General features: G+C 37.6%; 2 protein-coding genes across 2 annotated transcripts in view; one reads left to right on the forward strand and one right to left on the reverse strand.

Moving 5' to 3' along the window:
* Positions 1-1,652: 1,652 nt before the first annotated feature.
* Positions 1,653-14,494, reverse strand: LOC118813438 (contactin-5-like). Its single transcript, XM_036578770.1, has 11 exons — positions 14,443-14,494; positions 14,005-14,071; positions 12,966-13,313; positions 12,248-12,484; positions 10,554-10,883; positions 9,719-9,925; positions 8,096-8,192; positions 6,582-6,618; positions 6,401-6,478; positions 6,221-6,289; positions 1,653-4,956 (listed from the first exon to the last, which is right to left on the reverse strand). The coding sequence occupies exons 2-11, from the start codon at positions 14,057-14,059 to the stop codon at positions 4,876-4,878; spliced, it is 1,539 nt and encodes a 512-aa protein (XP_036434663.1). The 5' UTR covers positions 14,060-14,071; positions 14,443-14,494; the 3' UTR covers positions 1,653-4,875.
* Positions 14,495-15,760: 1,266 nt separating this feature from the next.
* nphp4 (nephronophthisis 4) overlaps positions 15,761-17,117 on the forward strand; it is a 262,276-nt gene continuing 260,919 nt past the window's right edge. The window contains exon 1 of the mRNA XM_036578771.1: positions 15,761-16,714. Coding sequence (XP_036434664.1) covers positions 16,562-16,714 — 153 coding nt within the window. The 5' untranslated portion in view covers positions 15,761-16,561. The remainder of the gene's footprint in view (positions 16,715-17,117) is intronic.

Consider the following 17,117-nt stretch of genomic DNA (forward strand, 5'->3'; position numbering starts at 1 on the left):
TGGGTATGCAGAGCATGCACTTGTGTATGGGCCTGTGTTTTGGGGGACCCAAAAATCAGTTCTTAGGTTATAAGATCATGATCGCATCTGCTTCTTATCACCGATTATTGACACTTTGTTAACCCTGGCCTCATTTTTCTAGTACTTCACTCAGTCCTGAGCAACCATTACTATCCACTGTTACCTTTCAGCTTTTTACTAGTGCAACAGAAAGTTTCCCTCAAATACATTTTTTGAATGTGAAGCTACTTGTATCAAACACCTGTTACCCTGACAGAACAGGGGATGTTGTGTTCCACCCATTTTCAAAGCCAAAAACAAATAAAAAGCACGTCAGCTTTGAATTTGAGTTAAACCTCACCATCACCTGAACACACTCACAGACACACACACCTTACCTAAAGACGCTTATAGTTTAAGTGAAGTTTGCACTTGATATGAATATGAACTTGATCTTGATAAGAGGTCAGCTTTTGGCAGTAACATTTTATTATAATGTTGTGTAAGAGGGAAATGAATAGGGCAGTGACCCACTACTGCTGGCGCTGCGACTCTCGTAAGGCATGGCAGTGCTGATGGCCATGCCAGGAGGATTGTGGGAGGCTTACGTCCTCCGGAAAAGGGACTTAAATGTTGTTTATTTTGTTTCTTTCAGTTAAAGATATGTGGTATGTGTTTATGGTGCACTGCTCATGGTGGAATCATGGCCTCCCCTGGCGCTACAATACTGCCAAAATTACCAGCTCTGTTTTTTTTTATCTGATGCCTAGGAATTGAATTCAGTTTCAAAAATGCACTCTGCATTGTGGTAAGAACAGTGAGGTTGTGTTGGATGTGAGTTTTCTGCCTACTTAATATAGCTTCATAAAAACCTCTGCTTATAAATAAGAGAGACACCCATTCACCCACACTGTTTATACACTGGTTGTTGTCTTTTATTATATTTTACTTTGGCTCCATGAGCAATTTGCGCTAATATGTGAGGTCATGCTGGCCTCTCCTTGCGCTGTTTGTGTCTCGAATTAAAGGAGCCCTGCCCAAAAGCTTTACTTACAGGCCTAGGGTTGACTTGCTACACCACTGGTGAGTTGGATGCAACATTTGCTGCATTGCAGCTTCGACGTAGCTCACGCATTTTCTCTGTAATCATGTTTTGTGTTTTTACTTATGTGTTCTTAACCCCTTAAGTGTCTGGCGGGCGCAACATTTTATCACACACCTCTGTAACCCAAGAATAGCTCAACCAGTTTACATTAAAGTCCCTGTAGTTTCTGAATAATAAGACTTAGGACGTAATAAGCCTGGGGTTTTAAGGGGTTACATTTTGGAAAGCACAAAACAGAATATAAGTTTGGTAATCTGCACATGGACTCTGTGAAGAGGACAAAGTAACTTCTCTTTTTGGAAGTATTCTAACAAGGTTTTTAGGTTGTTACATCAGAATACTTAACTGTGTGCTCTGGTCACAGATCAAGCAGCATCTGACTGTTAAAGAACACAAGCTCGTTTTTGGCAGCATCTGATTGGGACTGTTGACCACTTTTACGCAGATGAATCAAAGACATGTTTTATGTCAGGGACTCTGTGACGGCTTTGTATGAGGAGATTTTACAATCATGACTTGTCCATGGCTTGTGTAGTGTAACCAAGAATGAGCAAGAGGAAGCAGATTAAGAAATGGTCAGTGACCTTAACCTCACCCTAGCTTAGAGGAACTGCCCAGCTCTGATGAGATGATAGCAGATAATGTGTCTATGTAAAAATAAGTCAACAAATCCTCTAGGAGCAACAAACTTACAGATTCTCTTCTGCTTTTTTTTTTTTGGTGCACAATTTCTATTTATTTGAGTTTAACATATTGGAAAAAAATATAATATAAAATATAATATATGCACAGACCTTTTGCACAGGCCACATATGTATTTTTAAACTGTAATCATGTGTTAAAATGCGTTTTCTGTAAAGGACATGTTCTCATGTTTTACTTATTTATCAACAAAGCATATAATTTGACCAAACATTTGCATGCGACTAAATTGCAGGCTCAAAACTCACAGTATCAGACATAGAAGGTGTTTGTTTATTGTATGAGATGCCTATTATTTTTTAAGTTTTGCAGATGTAAAAATATTAAAACTTAAACCATCAAAACTGCCTATTGGAGCTTATTAAAAAGTAGTTTAAAAGTTTTTTTTTCCTTAAGTGGGCTTACTCAGAGCTTTCCCCTATGGAAAGGTGAATAAACAGCAAAGGATAAGTCAAATTTTGTATGTGGCAGAGTTCATGATTTGATGCAATGGACAGGGCCATTCCATTCCTCCCCATCCCCTTTTTTCATATAGCTGGGCCAGCTTGCTTCATCCAACAATTCACTGTTATCACCAGGATTAGTCAGCAGTTCAAACTTCTGCAAGAGGCAATGGATTTATAAGCAATGTAAATGTCCATCCACAGAAAGTAGCAGACAGCAGGGACATACTTTAACACTGTACAGTGGAAAATCATGTTACATAACATCAGATGCATTGAAAAATCACATAAAATCACACAGAAAAAAATACAAATTTTGGCAGCTTGTTGAAAAGAAATTATAAAGAAGAAGTCATTAAGAAGTTAACTTTAATTTAACTTTTATGATGGGGTAAAAATATGTTGCTAACTGTTCAGATGCCAGTTAACAAATGCTGAAATTGCTATATGGCATTTTTATGTTCCACTCTGAGAAGTCAGGGAGAAAGTATGGCAACAGAAAACAAAGGCGATGTTTGGCAATACTCTGATGCACTTTCATATTCTGTAATGTTTTTCTGTATATTTTCATTTGATGTAGATGTTGATTTTTTCCCCTTACATCCCATCAAGTAACTGAAAATTTGTTAATTAGAACTTTCCCTAAAACTGTGACAGTTAGCTTCAAATTAACTGTTCAGCAGGTCAATATTTGTTATAACCCAAGTCCTGATTTCTTAGATGTACTGAATTCTGAATGAATAAAGTGGATTTCTTTGAACACTGTCTAAGTTTCATTCATTTTGACATGAAGCCGTGAAACACATACCTCTATTAGGCCATTAGGGACCATTTCCTTCTATACAGGTGCTCTTGTGGGCACTGAACAAATCTTTCACTTGTTGAGAACGTTTGCAGTAGGGTGGTGGCCGAGGTTAATGCAGAAAAAAAGGTAACCCAACCTTTGGAACCTAAGATAGTTAGCTTATGCTAGTCATTCTCTAGCATTACCAGCATCACAACCTAGCTGTTCGCATGCTGTCTGATTCCAAGCACAGAAGTATAACAGGGAGATGTATCGTACCAAACAGGTTATTCACAGATGTGACCAGGTTGGGGTCGTACACTGCCTCACCTGTCATCCAAGGTTTGCTGCAGTGGCCCTAAATCCTTATTTTCTGCAAACTGTTCATGGCAGTTGCTAGAAACTTGCTTGAAAACTTGCTAGAATCCTCACTTAATCGGTCTGTCCAGTTACCTAATCATATATGCTAAAAACTACAATATCTACAAATACAATAACTAAGAATTACCAATAATAACTAACTATAACACTAAATAACATGCTAAATGCAATGAGATGTTATGTATGGAGAAACATCCAAAATGGTGCCGATGTTCTCCCTTGCTTTAGGCTCGTATGGTTTCATATTTATGAGCGCGGCACAAGCAGAGCCATCTCGGCTCTGAGCAAGAGTAGAGCTTCATCAGGGGGCGGTAATGTTGGTTGACTGGTTTGTATACTGTGACGTGTCATCATACTTTGGTAAGAAGACACGTCATCCACGCCTATAGCAGAGTTGAACCAGAGGGGTGCTGCAGAGGAGGAACTGACCATGGAAAAAATGATATTTTTACAGTTTGGAAAGATGTGTTCACATTTCAAGTAAGGCTGGTATGTTTTATTATTACAGGGCAGTGCATTTCAGTTATTAATGAAAAAAAGGTCTTAGGGAGTATTTACCCTTTAAGGTCTACGTCCCAATCAATTTTAAACTGGTCTCGTCTTAAACAAAAAGAGGGTTGTGCTTTTGCTTTCGCCACACCAAGACATTGGAATGGTCTCTCAAGTGACACTGAGCATGCTCTGTTGTTGGCTTTTTTTACCAAGCTTAATACATACTTTTATCGATTAGCATTCAGCAGCTGTTAAACTGTTGAACTGTGGATTGAGGACTGTACACTGTTGTATTAATGTACAGTGGTGGTGATCAGAAGGTGGAAATCCTGTTTGTGTTTTATTGTAAAGCACTTTTGTTTTAAATGTGCTGTATAAATAAAATTTACTCATTTACTTACTTACTTACTTACTTACTTACTTACTTACTTACTAGTATTATTGTAGAAATTTTTAACATTTATAGCCTGGCTAGTATGTCTAAATGTCACGGTTTGCTGCCATCAAAATTAGAATGCACATCCCTGTTATATATTACAGTTAGACATTATGAAAATATAAAAACAAACTAGATTACAAGGAAAGATTCAGAGATTTTGAGGTGTTAATGAGAAAACTTGTTACGAAAAGACAATAGTCAAATGGTTAAACAAAAATCATAATTATAAAAACATTACATACAGTTGTATGATGGATATTATCTTTTGTCTTGTCAATGGAAAAATATCTACTAAAATAAAACAGCGTACAACAGCAGACCAACTTGGAACACATTTCCTTTTGGTTTTGAGTACAACAACACAAAACCCTGCTGAAGGTCAGTATCAGCTGACCCAAACACAGTCGTAGAAACATTCAGCCTTGATACTATTGGCAAAAATAGACTCTCTTACAGTTCTCAGTGGAGCAAATCACAAAGGTGCATCATGGAGAATCCATTGCAGCTACTCTATGATCTCTGGTGTAGTTCAGGTCTCTGCTGACTGTTTTCTCTTCAAGGTCTCATACTCTGCTTCTGGAGCTCTTCTCTGCAGTGCTGTGTACACACCCTGACAAAACCGCAGAAGGTTACCACATGTTAGTTCTAAACACAGTCCATATGTGCATGCATTCTTTTACATTTTAAATACAGGATTGCACAAAGAGGAAATGTAATGAAAAGAAGCCAAATATACTGAGTTACCAGTTTATTAGGTAGTTAAGGACTGTTAGGTACTTTATTAGATACTTTGTACCAACAGACAGAGGGTGTAATGATTTCAGTATGTATCAAAAAATTAAATTGGTAACAGTGTATGATGTCTTTTACAAGCTTCAGATTAATTTAATCTAGAATGACCAAGGAATGTTCACACACCACTGTTAGCTTAGTGCTAACAAAGCATTAGAAACCCCATATGCAGTATTTAGTATTGTTATTGTATAGTATTATTATTGAAAATGATAACAGCTGTTTCAGTGGTGGTCTTTTTCCATTGATGGAATGTGGCTGTAGGTCTACTGAGTTCCAGTCATTGACTGTAACCTACAAAGTGTACCTATTTGGTTGATGTCTCTGATAAAATGGCCAAGAAGTGCAGGTACAAGGCAGGTGTTTCTAATAAAGTGGTAGGTCATTGTATATACAGTACTGTGTAAAAGTTAGGGACCACAATTTATTTATTTATTTCCAGTCAAAACAGCCATTAAGTACAAGTTATTCAGTTTTTAGAGACGGGAAAACACAGAAAATTCCACAGAAGCCTTAACAACTAAATACAATAGCAATTCTTTCAGTATTTTGTGTGATCCTTGGCCTTTATTACAGCTTCCTTTTTTTTCAGGTCACTTGCTTGTTCAGTCTTAGAAGTTGGTTACATTCACTGCTCCTCATGATCCAAGTAATCACAAGCACATTTATGAAGTTGAGCTCTGAGCTCCTGATCTTTTTTTAACCCCTTAAAACCCCAGGCCTATTACATAATAAGACTTAGTATTCAGTAACTGCAGGGACTTCAAAGCAAACCAGTTGAGCTATTCCTAGCTTATAGAAGTGTGTAATAAAACCTTGGGTATGCTGGTCTGCCCTGGTCATTTAAGGGTTAATGATCTTTTAATCATGTTTTGAACCAATGTTTTGAATACAGGATTCTGAAAAATGAATAACATACTTAATGGCTTTTCTGGCTGTTTTGACTGGAAATTTGATAAATGAATGGTGGTCCCTGACTTTTGTACTACTGTATGTATTGTATTTTTTGTTGTCTGATGCTATTCTATCTTTGACTTTTGACTTTCCTGCACAGTACTGTATGAAACAAGCATCATATTTACAGTATCATTGACCAACAGGGCTGCAGGCTTGACGGTGGTGTGTAAGTTACTGGTTGGAGCTGTCCTGGGCTGAAAACAAAAAGAAATACAAAGTTTCCACACTGGAGTAGCACACACACACACACACACACACACACACACACACACACACACACACACACACACACAATGTAGACTTACCCTCAAAGTGTAGTAGTCAGATGAAGTGGTCTTGGTGTTGAGGGCTGTGTAAGTGTCATCTTCAGGATGCAGATGGCTCTGAGAGAGATAAGGACAAGGCCACATCCGTCGTTACACAGCATTTAGCTTTGTATGAGCATGTGGCTAATAGAGAAAGTGATAGTAGGAGAAAAGTCAGTACCTGACTGAATGCATGTCCCTCAGGTCCCCTCTTCCTCCTGAACACACAATCAAAATCAATTACATCAGTTATCTTCAGTAGAGATATGGCCTGTTTGTTTGCTTGTTTGTTTTGAAGGGACCATTCACCCAGATTAAAAAGAACAGTAGCTGATTTCTTTGTAAAAAAAAAAAAGTGACTATAAAAATGGATCAGTAACACTTTACATTAAAGGCTGCAAAATAATTGACAATTATATGATGATAAGTAATTAAATACATATTATTCACATATTCATTAACTGCATTAAGCATTAGTTATTGATTAAGTACTTAGTACTTAGTATTTGAGTACATTGTTAACTGATAGTTTAGTTTGTCATTAGTTCACAGCTGAATTACTCATTAAGTGATAACTAATAAGCATGTTAACTCCTATAAATAAGTAACATCAGAACTAATTAGAACTTAATTAGTGTTTTGAAACACATCAAAATAATAGTCTGTGGTATCCAACAAATGGAGATTAGGTTAATAAACACTGGTGTATTCCTTTAATATCCTTAATATCGCTGTCAGAAAAAAAAACAAACAAACAAACAAACAAACAAAAAAAAACCTTGTATCTAAATGGTAACTTTACAGAAGGAGCAATAAACTTTTTTTCTTTTAATTTTGGACCATTTCTGTTGGTCCATTTATCATAAAGTTTTAACACCGTGCAAAGTGAAACTGGAGTTTTCAAATTCTGCCAAAAAAGTAAACAACAAGAAAAAACAGAGATTTTGCGCGACAGCAACAACATATTTAGTTAAGTGGTTCTCAATCCCCATTCTGGAGACCCTTCATAGAGAACTTGGTTTGTGTTTTCTGTGATTGAAGGTTTCTGACCAGCTCATGAAGGGCTTGATAACTGATGAGTTTACTAAGCTTTATCCAGGCCATCACACACTGGATACACTATTCTGTGCAATTTAGCAAAGTGCTGCTATACTATGCTGTAGAATGCCTGTACGTGAGTGAGGATACAGTCCACTCGTATAGATTTAATGAAATAAAACTTTCAGCATAACTTATCATGCCTGCCATCAGTTTGCTACCTCTTTACAAACTCGCTGTTTTAAAGCTGAAAGACGCGAAGTGAAAAAATGAATAGGCTAGTAACATTAACTGAAGTAACAGATCACTAGCATTTGTCTGAAAGACTGACTGCCTTTGTGCAAATTTCAAGCCAACTGTGGCTTTTGGTGGTCTCAATATGGCTTTAATTTAATGTAGCAATAACAAAATGCTGAGTAATGTACTAAGAAATTAAACAGTCCTCGGAATCACAGAGCTCCATCAGATGTTAACAATGAATTTCAGTGCCAGAGTGCACAACATCATGAAAAACAATGGTTTCAAATTTTTGAATGCGATGCAGCACATCCAGTGCAGCACATCCAGTTGCCTTTAGGGTCCTTCAAGTCTGGGTCTGAGAACCACTAAGACTGTGTTTTATGTACTGAGCTAATGTTATAATTCTTTTACATTCACCTGATGTACATAATCGCAGAAAGAAGAAAGAGAAGCAGAGACATCACTCCTACTGTTCCCCAAATAGCAGGATAAGTCCAGCAGTCACCTACTGATACTTCACAGAGAAACACTTTTAAAAAAACAATACATTGACATAATTTCTTTCATTTTTTTCTATTCATACTCATATACACTGTGTAGTCAGTAAAAATGATGACCTACAATGACTGTTAGGGCTCTAAAATGTCAGAACCGAGAAAATAACAGTAAAGAGAAACAGGTCATCTTCTGTGAAAATGTATTGTATCTGACAACAGTCAAATTCTGAATCGATGGACACGTTATAAAACCTTAATCTAATGTATGACAATCAAGACACAAATTAAGAACATTCTCTGTAGTTAATTCATTCATGAATTGTCACTTCTTAATGGGTTTATCCCTTCAATTCTGAATTCAAGCACAAATTATGCACATAATTATGCACTGCAGAAGTAGCCTTTGTTCATCTGATTACCAGGACTACAATACAGCTCATTAAAGCCATGCTCCTACAGGATTTGTAAAGTTATAGCACATATGAAAATTTTATGGCAGCTCTAACATTGACATTTAAGCTTGTACCTAACATTATGGTGACATACTTATGATGTGATGCAGCTTTACAGTGACTTAGTAAAGATTTGAACTTATTGCCTCAAAACACTATTAAACCCTTAAACGACCAGGGCCCAACAGCAGGTCCAAAGTTTTATTACACACTTTTATTACACACACTCCAGTTTGCATTGAAGTTCCTGTAGTTACTGAATAATGAGCCTTAGTATGCAATAAGACTGAGATTTTAAGGGGTTAACTGTTAACTATGTAAAGAGAAAAATACTAAAAGGCAGGATTAGTGAGAAAATGTGAGGAGACAGAAGAAAGTGGACCCTAGTATAGGGAAATCATGATAGAACCTTCCAAGTGGGCAGCTGCTGAGGTGTGAAATCTGACTCAAAGGAAGAGCCAGATTTACAGCAGGACCCAGGACGGAGGACGGGCCAGCAAACGGGACAGGGAGGACAATATGAACAGGGTTTAGAGGTGGGACAGGGACCAATGTAACGGCAGGAATGAGGACAAGGATGGTGATAAGTACTGGACTAGACACTGGTATAAGGTAATAAGCAGGCGAAGCTAGGTGGAACAGGAAACAAGACTTGCTTGGGGAAACAAATCCACTATCATTTTCTAATTGTGTTGGTGGTTAATCAGATCTCAAGAGAGTGTTAAGTCAATGGAAAAGCCAGCATGATCTAACTAGACACTACAGATAATAAAATCCTGATTGGATAATGTTCAGGATTTTAACTCAAAACCCAAAACTTAACAACGAAATAATACTGTTAGTAAAACACTTGTCTGTTTATGTTTCTGCAGAACTACATGAATCACTGGAGTTCCTGTAATTGCATGACACCATGCATTTAGGATTGCTGTGTGAGGTGTAGATGAATGGCCTGTAAGAGGACTACGATTCATCAACATGAATTACATAGTTGTGATGGAATTGGCATTAGTTAGTACTCCTCTTAGGAATGCCTCTTGAAAGGAATCCATTGTGAAAACCAAGATCAGGTGGCAAAAGTGTTTTATTACCTCTCACAGCACATGTATAGTTATCTGTCTTCTTGTAGCTGGGCAGGTCCAGGTAAAGCTTGTTGTAGTTGGTGATTTGGTTTGTCATGGGTTGTCCGTTCTTGTACCAGATGTAAGTGATATCATCGTTGAGAGTACAGGTGGTTTTACAGCTCTGTGTTACTGTCTGCCCTGATACTACAGCAGCACTAACTCTAACCTCCATACCTACAAACAAAAAAGATACAGACTTTTTAGACAGATTTAAACTGATAGTTTAATGAAAAATCTAATTTACAGAATTTTCCCAAATCCTAAATGAAGTGGGCAAGATGGAGTTTTGCTACTTAATTTACAATATATACTAACAACAAGTAATGGAAGCCCACTTAGTAAAATTGTGTAAACTGGTCAAAAAATGGGAAAAAGGCACTAAAGGACAAAAGTACTTACAACACTTAGGCTTCAATGTGGCTGCTATTACTGTTTTAGCTATGTTATGTACTTTTGTATGTACTGCGCATTGCATCTCATTGCATCGCAGGATTGCTTTAGCGGCTAAGAAAGCATTCAATGCTCTCTTGATGCTTAGACAAAATAAGGTAGCATATAAGGTATCAAAATGAGGCAGCATTTTTGAGGTATTTCAGAATTTAGCCTTATTGTTGGGGGCATGCATATTAGGGCAGTGTGTCAGAAACCACAGTGCAGTTAGAGGGAGGTGTTTGATATCTACATGCACTTTGCATAATGGTAGTTGTGGTGCAAGCTTCCATTACTTGTTAGCTACACTAGCCTTGTAACTCCACGTGATGTAGCATGTGGCAAATGTTGCAGATTCAGTGACATTAGTTACTTGTGACAGTCAGCTGAACTCCTGGTGAACCAATGAAGACCCTTGGCGCAGTATTAGTCATGAAACTGAAGCGATAATTTCCAGAATCATTCTGTCTTAGGCCGGTCAGTCTTAGAGCGCAGTTCTTGTTCTTGTCCCCAGCATACTCCACACGTCCCACGAACTGCTTGGACTGTCTCATGTCAGTATGATTGTAAGACCAGTATGTTTCAATGACTGCTTGGTCACTGGGATATGAGTAGGTGCATGGGATGTTCACTGACGAGCCCTCCAAAGCACAGACTTGTCTGTCTGCATAGGTCACCTTAAAACAGTTCTTACCCAAAACACCTGCAAGATTCACAGATATCAACAGAAGATTACACACAATTTGTTCATGAGCAGTGCGAAGTAATGAGGTTTAACAAAAACATGAAACAATAAACTGAGAACAAGTAAATTCAGTGAGTTCATTTGTTAAGCTACTTGGGTACACATGAAAGAAAAACGGTTCTTCAAGGGTTCTTTAGTAAGGAAAATGGTTCTATGTAAACTATGAGCACTTAAAGAACACTTTGCATGATTAAATGGTTTTTTGCATTGGGAAAGAGTTTTTGAAAAAGGTTCTGTATAGCACCAAAAATGGTTTATCTGTAGTTACGATGCCGAGCTTGTAACAATAGAAGAACGTTTTTTGGTGCTATATAGTACCATTTTCAAAAAGGCTCTATACAGAGCCAACCAACAGCACATTCTCCACCAATATGAAGAACGCTTTCATGATGCAAAGAACCATTTAATCAAAGGGTTCTTTGAGTGTTCATAGTTCTATATAGAATCAATGTCTTTACTAAAGAACTCTTGAAGAACCACCTTTTTAAAGAGTGTAATCTTTACTATTTTACTACTTATTTTTATGGTATTTTGTGGGGGTGCACAATATATCCACACATGGTATTTGCTGGTATATGGGAAAATTTATACATTCATATATAATAAATATCACTAGATATCATTGTTTGATAGTAGAATTACAGTCAATAATTATGTATAATTACACATATTTAATGTTAATGTACCTCCTTATTTTTTTATTGTAATGGTGGTGGCCATTTTTCTTCATATAAACTCACAAAAATGCATCAGAATAGAGTCCAAGTCCATGTGGTCCATGTGGTCCATGTTGGCCCATGTTGGCCCATGTTGGTTATACATTATAAAAAGGGATGCACAGTTGCAATTGGCAAAGATTTGAATCAGATAGGTTTTGCTCCAAAAATTGCTCCAAATCAACGATTGGCCTGTTTATTACATTGATTTTGGCTGATCTGTGCTGTAAATTTATGAATGTAAATACTGCAAGCCAAGTAAGTGCACCCACACTGTATTTGAATGCTGCTGTTACATCTATACTAAAATGTCACAGCATAATTATGCATGACTCATTGTGCTGAATAGTCTTTGCTATTGGAAATGTGCTAGTTTGTTTGATTTCACCCACACAGTGTGAGATTATGTTATAGAACAAGCTAATAAAAATCTGCTAAAAAAATTGGGCTTTGCCATCTATAGTTATAACTAGTCAATGTTTGAGTTTGTATATAGCTATATATACATTACATAACATTAATGCATCTCTTGTATTTACTTATTACATAAATATCAAATAAGTCATGATAAATTCTGTAAGAGAGTTGGAAAGAATTCACACTCACAAACAGCAGAGGAAAAGATTGTATTGCTGTGGTCTTTAATCGAGCAGGAGTAGCTGCCTCCATCAGTGCTGGATAAAACCAGAGGCTCAGCATTCTGGTATAATGTTAGTTGTACACGTTGTCCATTCTTATACCAGGTGCACCAGAATATGTTCAGTTTGCAGGAGGTGCTGCAGGTGAGGTTTACGCCCTGTTCTCTCTGCTCCACACTGCTACCATGCGTCCTCACCTGTATATCTGAATGAGTTACAGTGATGAGTTACACTGGGTTACAGTGATGAAAAATCAAAACCTTTTTCCTCTCACCCTAAACATAGTTGATCAATTGAGACACGTAGATCAGTAGTTACACCCTTCCTGAAGCCTGGATTTGGTCCCTATTTATGTCTATAGATAATGGTATGTCAGACAATGTAAGAAACAGCACTGGCAAGTCCACTTGAGATTAGTTAACTAAGAGGCAAGTGATGTTTTATGTATGTGATTCGCATGATGCTAGTTGTTGGGATATAAGCATTCATTACTTATTAGCTAGCAGAATTATGCTTGTAGCTCAAGTGCGAAACTAAAGAAGCAAGCTTCAGACAGCAAAAGTCTGAACTGCATATATGAGGGAAATTAATCGCTTAATTATTGATCACTACATAACTGGAAAATCGCCCTGTTGTACAAGAAGTAACTGAACAAATCACTTTGCCAAACTGAAACCAACTGTTACCTGTAACTGTCAGGTTTACTGCTGTTGAGCCAATATATTTCTGTCCGGTTGTGGTAAAGAACAGGAGGCGATATTCTCCAGAGTCCTTCTCTCTTGCATCTCTTATTCTCAGACATGTGGAGTTTTTGGTCTCTACATAATCCACACGGCCAGCGTAGTCTGAGTCTAAAGCCAGATCTTCGGGATGTTCCCCAGTTCTCCATTTAGCTCTTTGTTTGTGGCTGAACCATATCACTGTCTGGACGTTGGTTAATGAGTAAGAGCAATTGAGCAACACCTCTGACCCTCTCAAAGCACAGATGCTTTCTTCATTACATCTCACCAACCACTGTGTCTGACCTAGAGAACCTGCAACAGTCACACACACACTATTAGCAGGAATGAATGAACTTAGTATTACAGTGTCCTCAGGGAAACTGGTTGCGGTGAGACAAGAATAAAAAACTTTCGTAGAGTAAAATATGAAAACTACAGTTTGAAATTTCAAATGTTAGAAATACATAAACTAATGTAAAAGTTTTTTTTTACAGTATTGTAGGATAAGAAATGTAGGATTAAAAAACATATGGGACCTAAAGTTTACAGTACTTTCTATAATGCAGGGAATATATTATACTCTGTCTGTAACTGTTACGTGACTTCATAGCAATGGTCTTGTTATGAATTAGAGACTGTGAGTTACGTGTGTATGACAACAAGGTACATACTAAATGCATAATTACTAAATTTGCTATTCCATTACAGTATATCATAATGAATATATCACTGCTGTCAGAACAAAACCTTGCATTTCCAAAATGGTAACTTTGCAGGAGAAGAAAAAAACATACTTTACTTTTAATGTAAGTCAATGGAACCAGACGTTTTTCCAAGTAATTTTGGGTCATTTCTTTTGGTCCATTCATCATGAAATTTTGACACAATGTAAAGGGCAACAGGCATTTTCAAATTATGTCAAAAACTGAAAAACGACAAAAATGGAGGTTTTGTTCCGACAGCAGCGATATGTCTTTATAGTAAAACATGTGAGATATAGTACCTTCAATATCTATGAGAAATATCAAGTGCAAGATGCTGGTGAATTCTGAATACATTTGCTCTTGTTCCTGAGAAGTAGTTAAAACACACACATACACACACCCACACACACACATCGGTTTTGTGAACAAACAATAATCATCCTGCCTACTTATGATATTTGACAGGATGACCCTAAAAGGACAACAATACACAACAATATGACTAAGAGATCAAGTGTTATAGATATTAAATACATTATATGTTCATGCTTTAATCGCATTATTGAGCTATACTGCATGTCATGTATAAATATGTGTGTTGATATCTTATATATATATATATATATATATATATATATATATATATATATATATATATATATATATATATATATATGATACATTTCATAGTTATATTATGAACATCTGTGAAAAATAGAGTGCTAAAATGTACTCACATGTACTCACTCACTGAGGAACTGGCTTATATCTTCTGAGGACACAGAGGAGTGTGTGTCTATGATGTGTGTGAAGTGGTCTTTTTTTAAAGGACTGATTTCCTTCCTCTTTCTGTTTACAGCTACAAATTAGTCAGAGTCTCAGAATTCAAAGGCGTTAGGAAATAGAATTCACTTTTCTATTTTAAATTCAGTTTTCTAGTTTAAATTCTACTTTAACTTTAGTTAATAATGTGTTTCTAGCATGTATTCATTATTATATTTGTAAATAAATAACAATCAATGATGTGCAGTTGTACTTAAAAATTTGAGCACTTAATATGTAAGTGCACTTTATAGCTCTGCAATTACAAACTGTAGTCCATCTGTTTCTCTGCATACTTTGTTCCTTGTTCTATAATGTTCAGCCTCCTCTCAGGACCACCACAGAGCAGGTACTATTTGGGTGGTGGATCATTCTCAGCACTGCAGTGACACTGACGTGGTGGTGGTGTGTTAGCGTGTGTTGTGCTGGTACGAGTGGATCAGACACAGCAGTGCTACTGGAGTTTTTAAACACCTCAGTGTCACTGCTGGACTGAGAATAGTCACCAACCAAAATTACCCAGCCAACAGCATCCTGTGACCACTGATGAAGGACTAGAGGATGACCAATACAGACTGTGCAGACTGACTTTACATCTACTAGGAGAATCAACACGGTAAGTGTGTCTAATAGAGTGGACAGTGAGTGGACACAGTGTTTAAAAACTCCAGCAGCACCGCTGTATCTGATCCCCACATACCAGCGCAACACACACTAACACACCACCACCACGTCAGTGTTACTGCAGTGCTGAGAATGATCCACCACCCAAATAATACCTGCTCTGTGGTGGTCCTGTGGGGTCCTGACCATTGAAAAACAGAAAGAAAGGGGGCTAGCAAGGTGTGCAGAGAAACAGATGGACTACAGTCTGTAATTGTAGAACTACAAAGTGCACCTATATGGTAAGTAGAGCTGAGAAAATGGACAAAGTGTAGATATAAGGAAGATGTACTTAATATAGTGGCTGGTCTGGGTATGTGTGCATTATGTTATTAAATTAAATCAGATGTGCTGCTTTTTTTTATGAAACTTAAGAAATCCATGCAATGACTAAAGTCAACAGAGACGTTTGGAACAATACCTGAGCTCTTGTAACCAAGATATAACATTTTTTAAAACAAAAAATCTTTTTTGTTAGGTTGGTTTCCATTTACATTTATTCTAATATTATGTAGTTTTTTTTTACAGGCAGACACACTTGAGATAAACAGTTTTAAATAATTTTTTATGACTTCCTAAGACTTTTGCGCAGAGGTGTACACAAACATCCCAGCGGCAAACTCCTCCAAGAAACAGTGCTCATGTTAACGCTAATGTTTAATTTCACCTCCTCCCCTGAAGAGGGCGATACAGCGCGCCCGCCGCTATTGTCACCTTGGTAACAGCTTCCAAGCTCCCGTAGTAAACAACATGGCCAGGGTCTTAGTTAGATGGAGGGCTGTCTAGCGGATTGTCTAACGCAGTTTTATGATTTGTGCCATTATATTAATACAGATAAGAGGGCCTGTTCAAATGTAAATAGCCACCTTTTGAATACCACCACATATAGAGCCATAAAGAAACCGTTAACCGGGCGCACTGCTGGTCAGCATGCTTCTGTTAGCAGACTAGCCGGTTAGTTAACGGCTGTAGGTAACGGGGAAGCTTAACTAACTAGCTTAGCAACGCTGAGAAACAAAAGAGCGGTGTGAGAAGCGGAGATAGGAAAATACAGCAGGCAGCGAGCAGGACTTCAATACGTTACTGCTTTCTGAATTTAAACCAGTAGGCGCTGAGAGTAACGTTAACGAACTGACTGCATGTTCATGAGCTAACGGTGACACCGGCTGCTCGAAGAGTCTGACAAGAAAGTTAGCTGAGTAAGTTAACCTGGTAGTACTAGTTAATAATGCTGACAAGCAAAAGTAATTTACTTAGGCTCGTTGTAGACGCTCATAATTACTACCTCACACATATTTCAGTTGTTTAGCAAGAGCATATCCGTGATTTTGATCACAGGCTATCAGTGCTGTCAGTGATTGGAGCTGGAAAATGACGGCTGCGGTGCAGATGTCTGAGTGGAAACGCATTTTTGGGGAAAAGCGGGTGATTCCTCCTCACAGTCAGCACTCACGCCTGTCATCGGGCCCGACTCAGGCTTTTCGGTTGTTACTCAAACAGGTGGATGGATTTCACACAAAGCAGGTGATTAGACCTCAATGAAGGACATTCATCACTTTGTAAACAGACAGCTAGCTAAGTTTGATAGTCCTCATAACTCAGTCCGGTTCAGGTGAAATAGGCTCTACTTTAAACAAAGCTAAAGTCAGCTTCTTGTTCACTAACTAGCTTCTTTCTCATTGACCCGTGGAAAAGGTCTGGAAAATTCTGGAAAATTCGAATAAGAAGCTGGAGAATAGGATAATAGCATAACGTTACTTTAGTCTCATTTAGTCTACTTTAAAGGGGCATGTCACCGGCTTCCCAAGAATTCTGCACAGTTCTGTCACTGAGATGTAAACAAAGCCATTCAGAGAGGCTTTATTGTGAAATAGTGCTTTATTGTCGAGGTTTTTACTGACTCAGTTTTCTTTACAGTGGTGGTGAT

Source organism: Colossoma macropomum, unplaced genomic scaffold (genome assembly GCF_904425465.1).
Source record: "Colossoma macropomum unplaced genomic scaffold, Colossoma_macropomum, whole genome shotgun sequence".
In the NCBI taxonomy this organism is placed as follows: domain Eukaryota; kingdom Metazoa; phylum Chordata; class Actinopteri; order Characiformes; family Serrasalmidae; genus Colossoma; species Colossoma macropomum.

Excerpts from the sequence above, each read along its gene's own strand:
- LOC118813438 (XM_036578770.1), bottom strand. The coding sequence starts at position 14,059 with ATGTATTCAGAATTCACCAGCATCTTGCACTTGATATTTCTCATAGAT. Across the intron at positions 13,314-14,004 it reads ATTTCTCATAGATATTGAAG|GTTCTCTAGGTCAGACACAG; the intron begins GTACTATATCTC and ends TGACTGTTGCAG. Across the intron at positions 8,193-9,718 it reads CTATACATGTGCTGTGAGAG|TATCAGTAGGTGACTGCTGG; the intron begins GTAATAAAACAC and ends TTCTCTGTGAAG.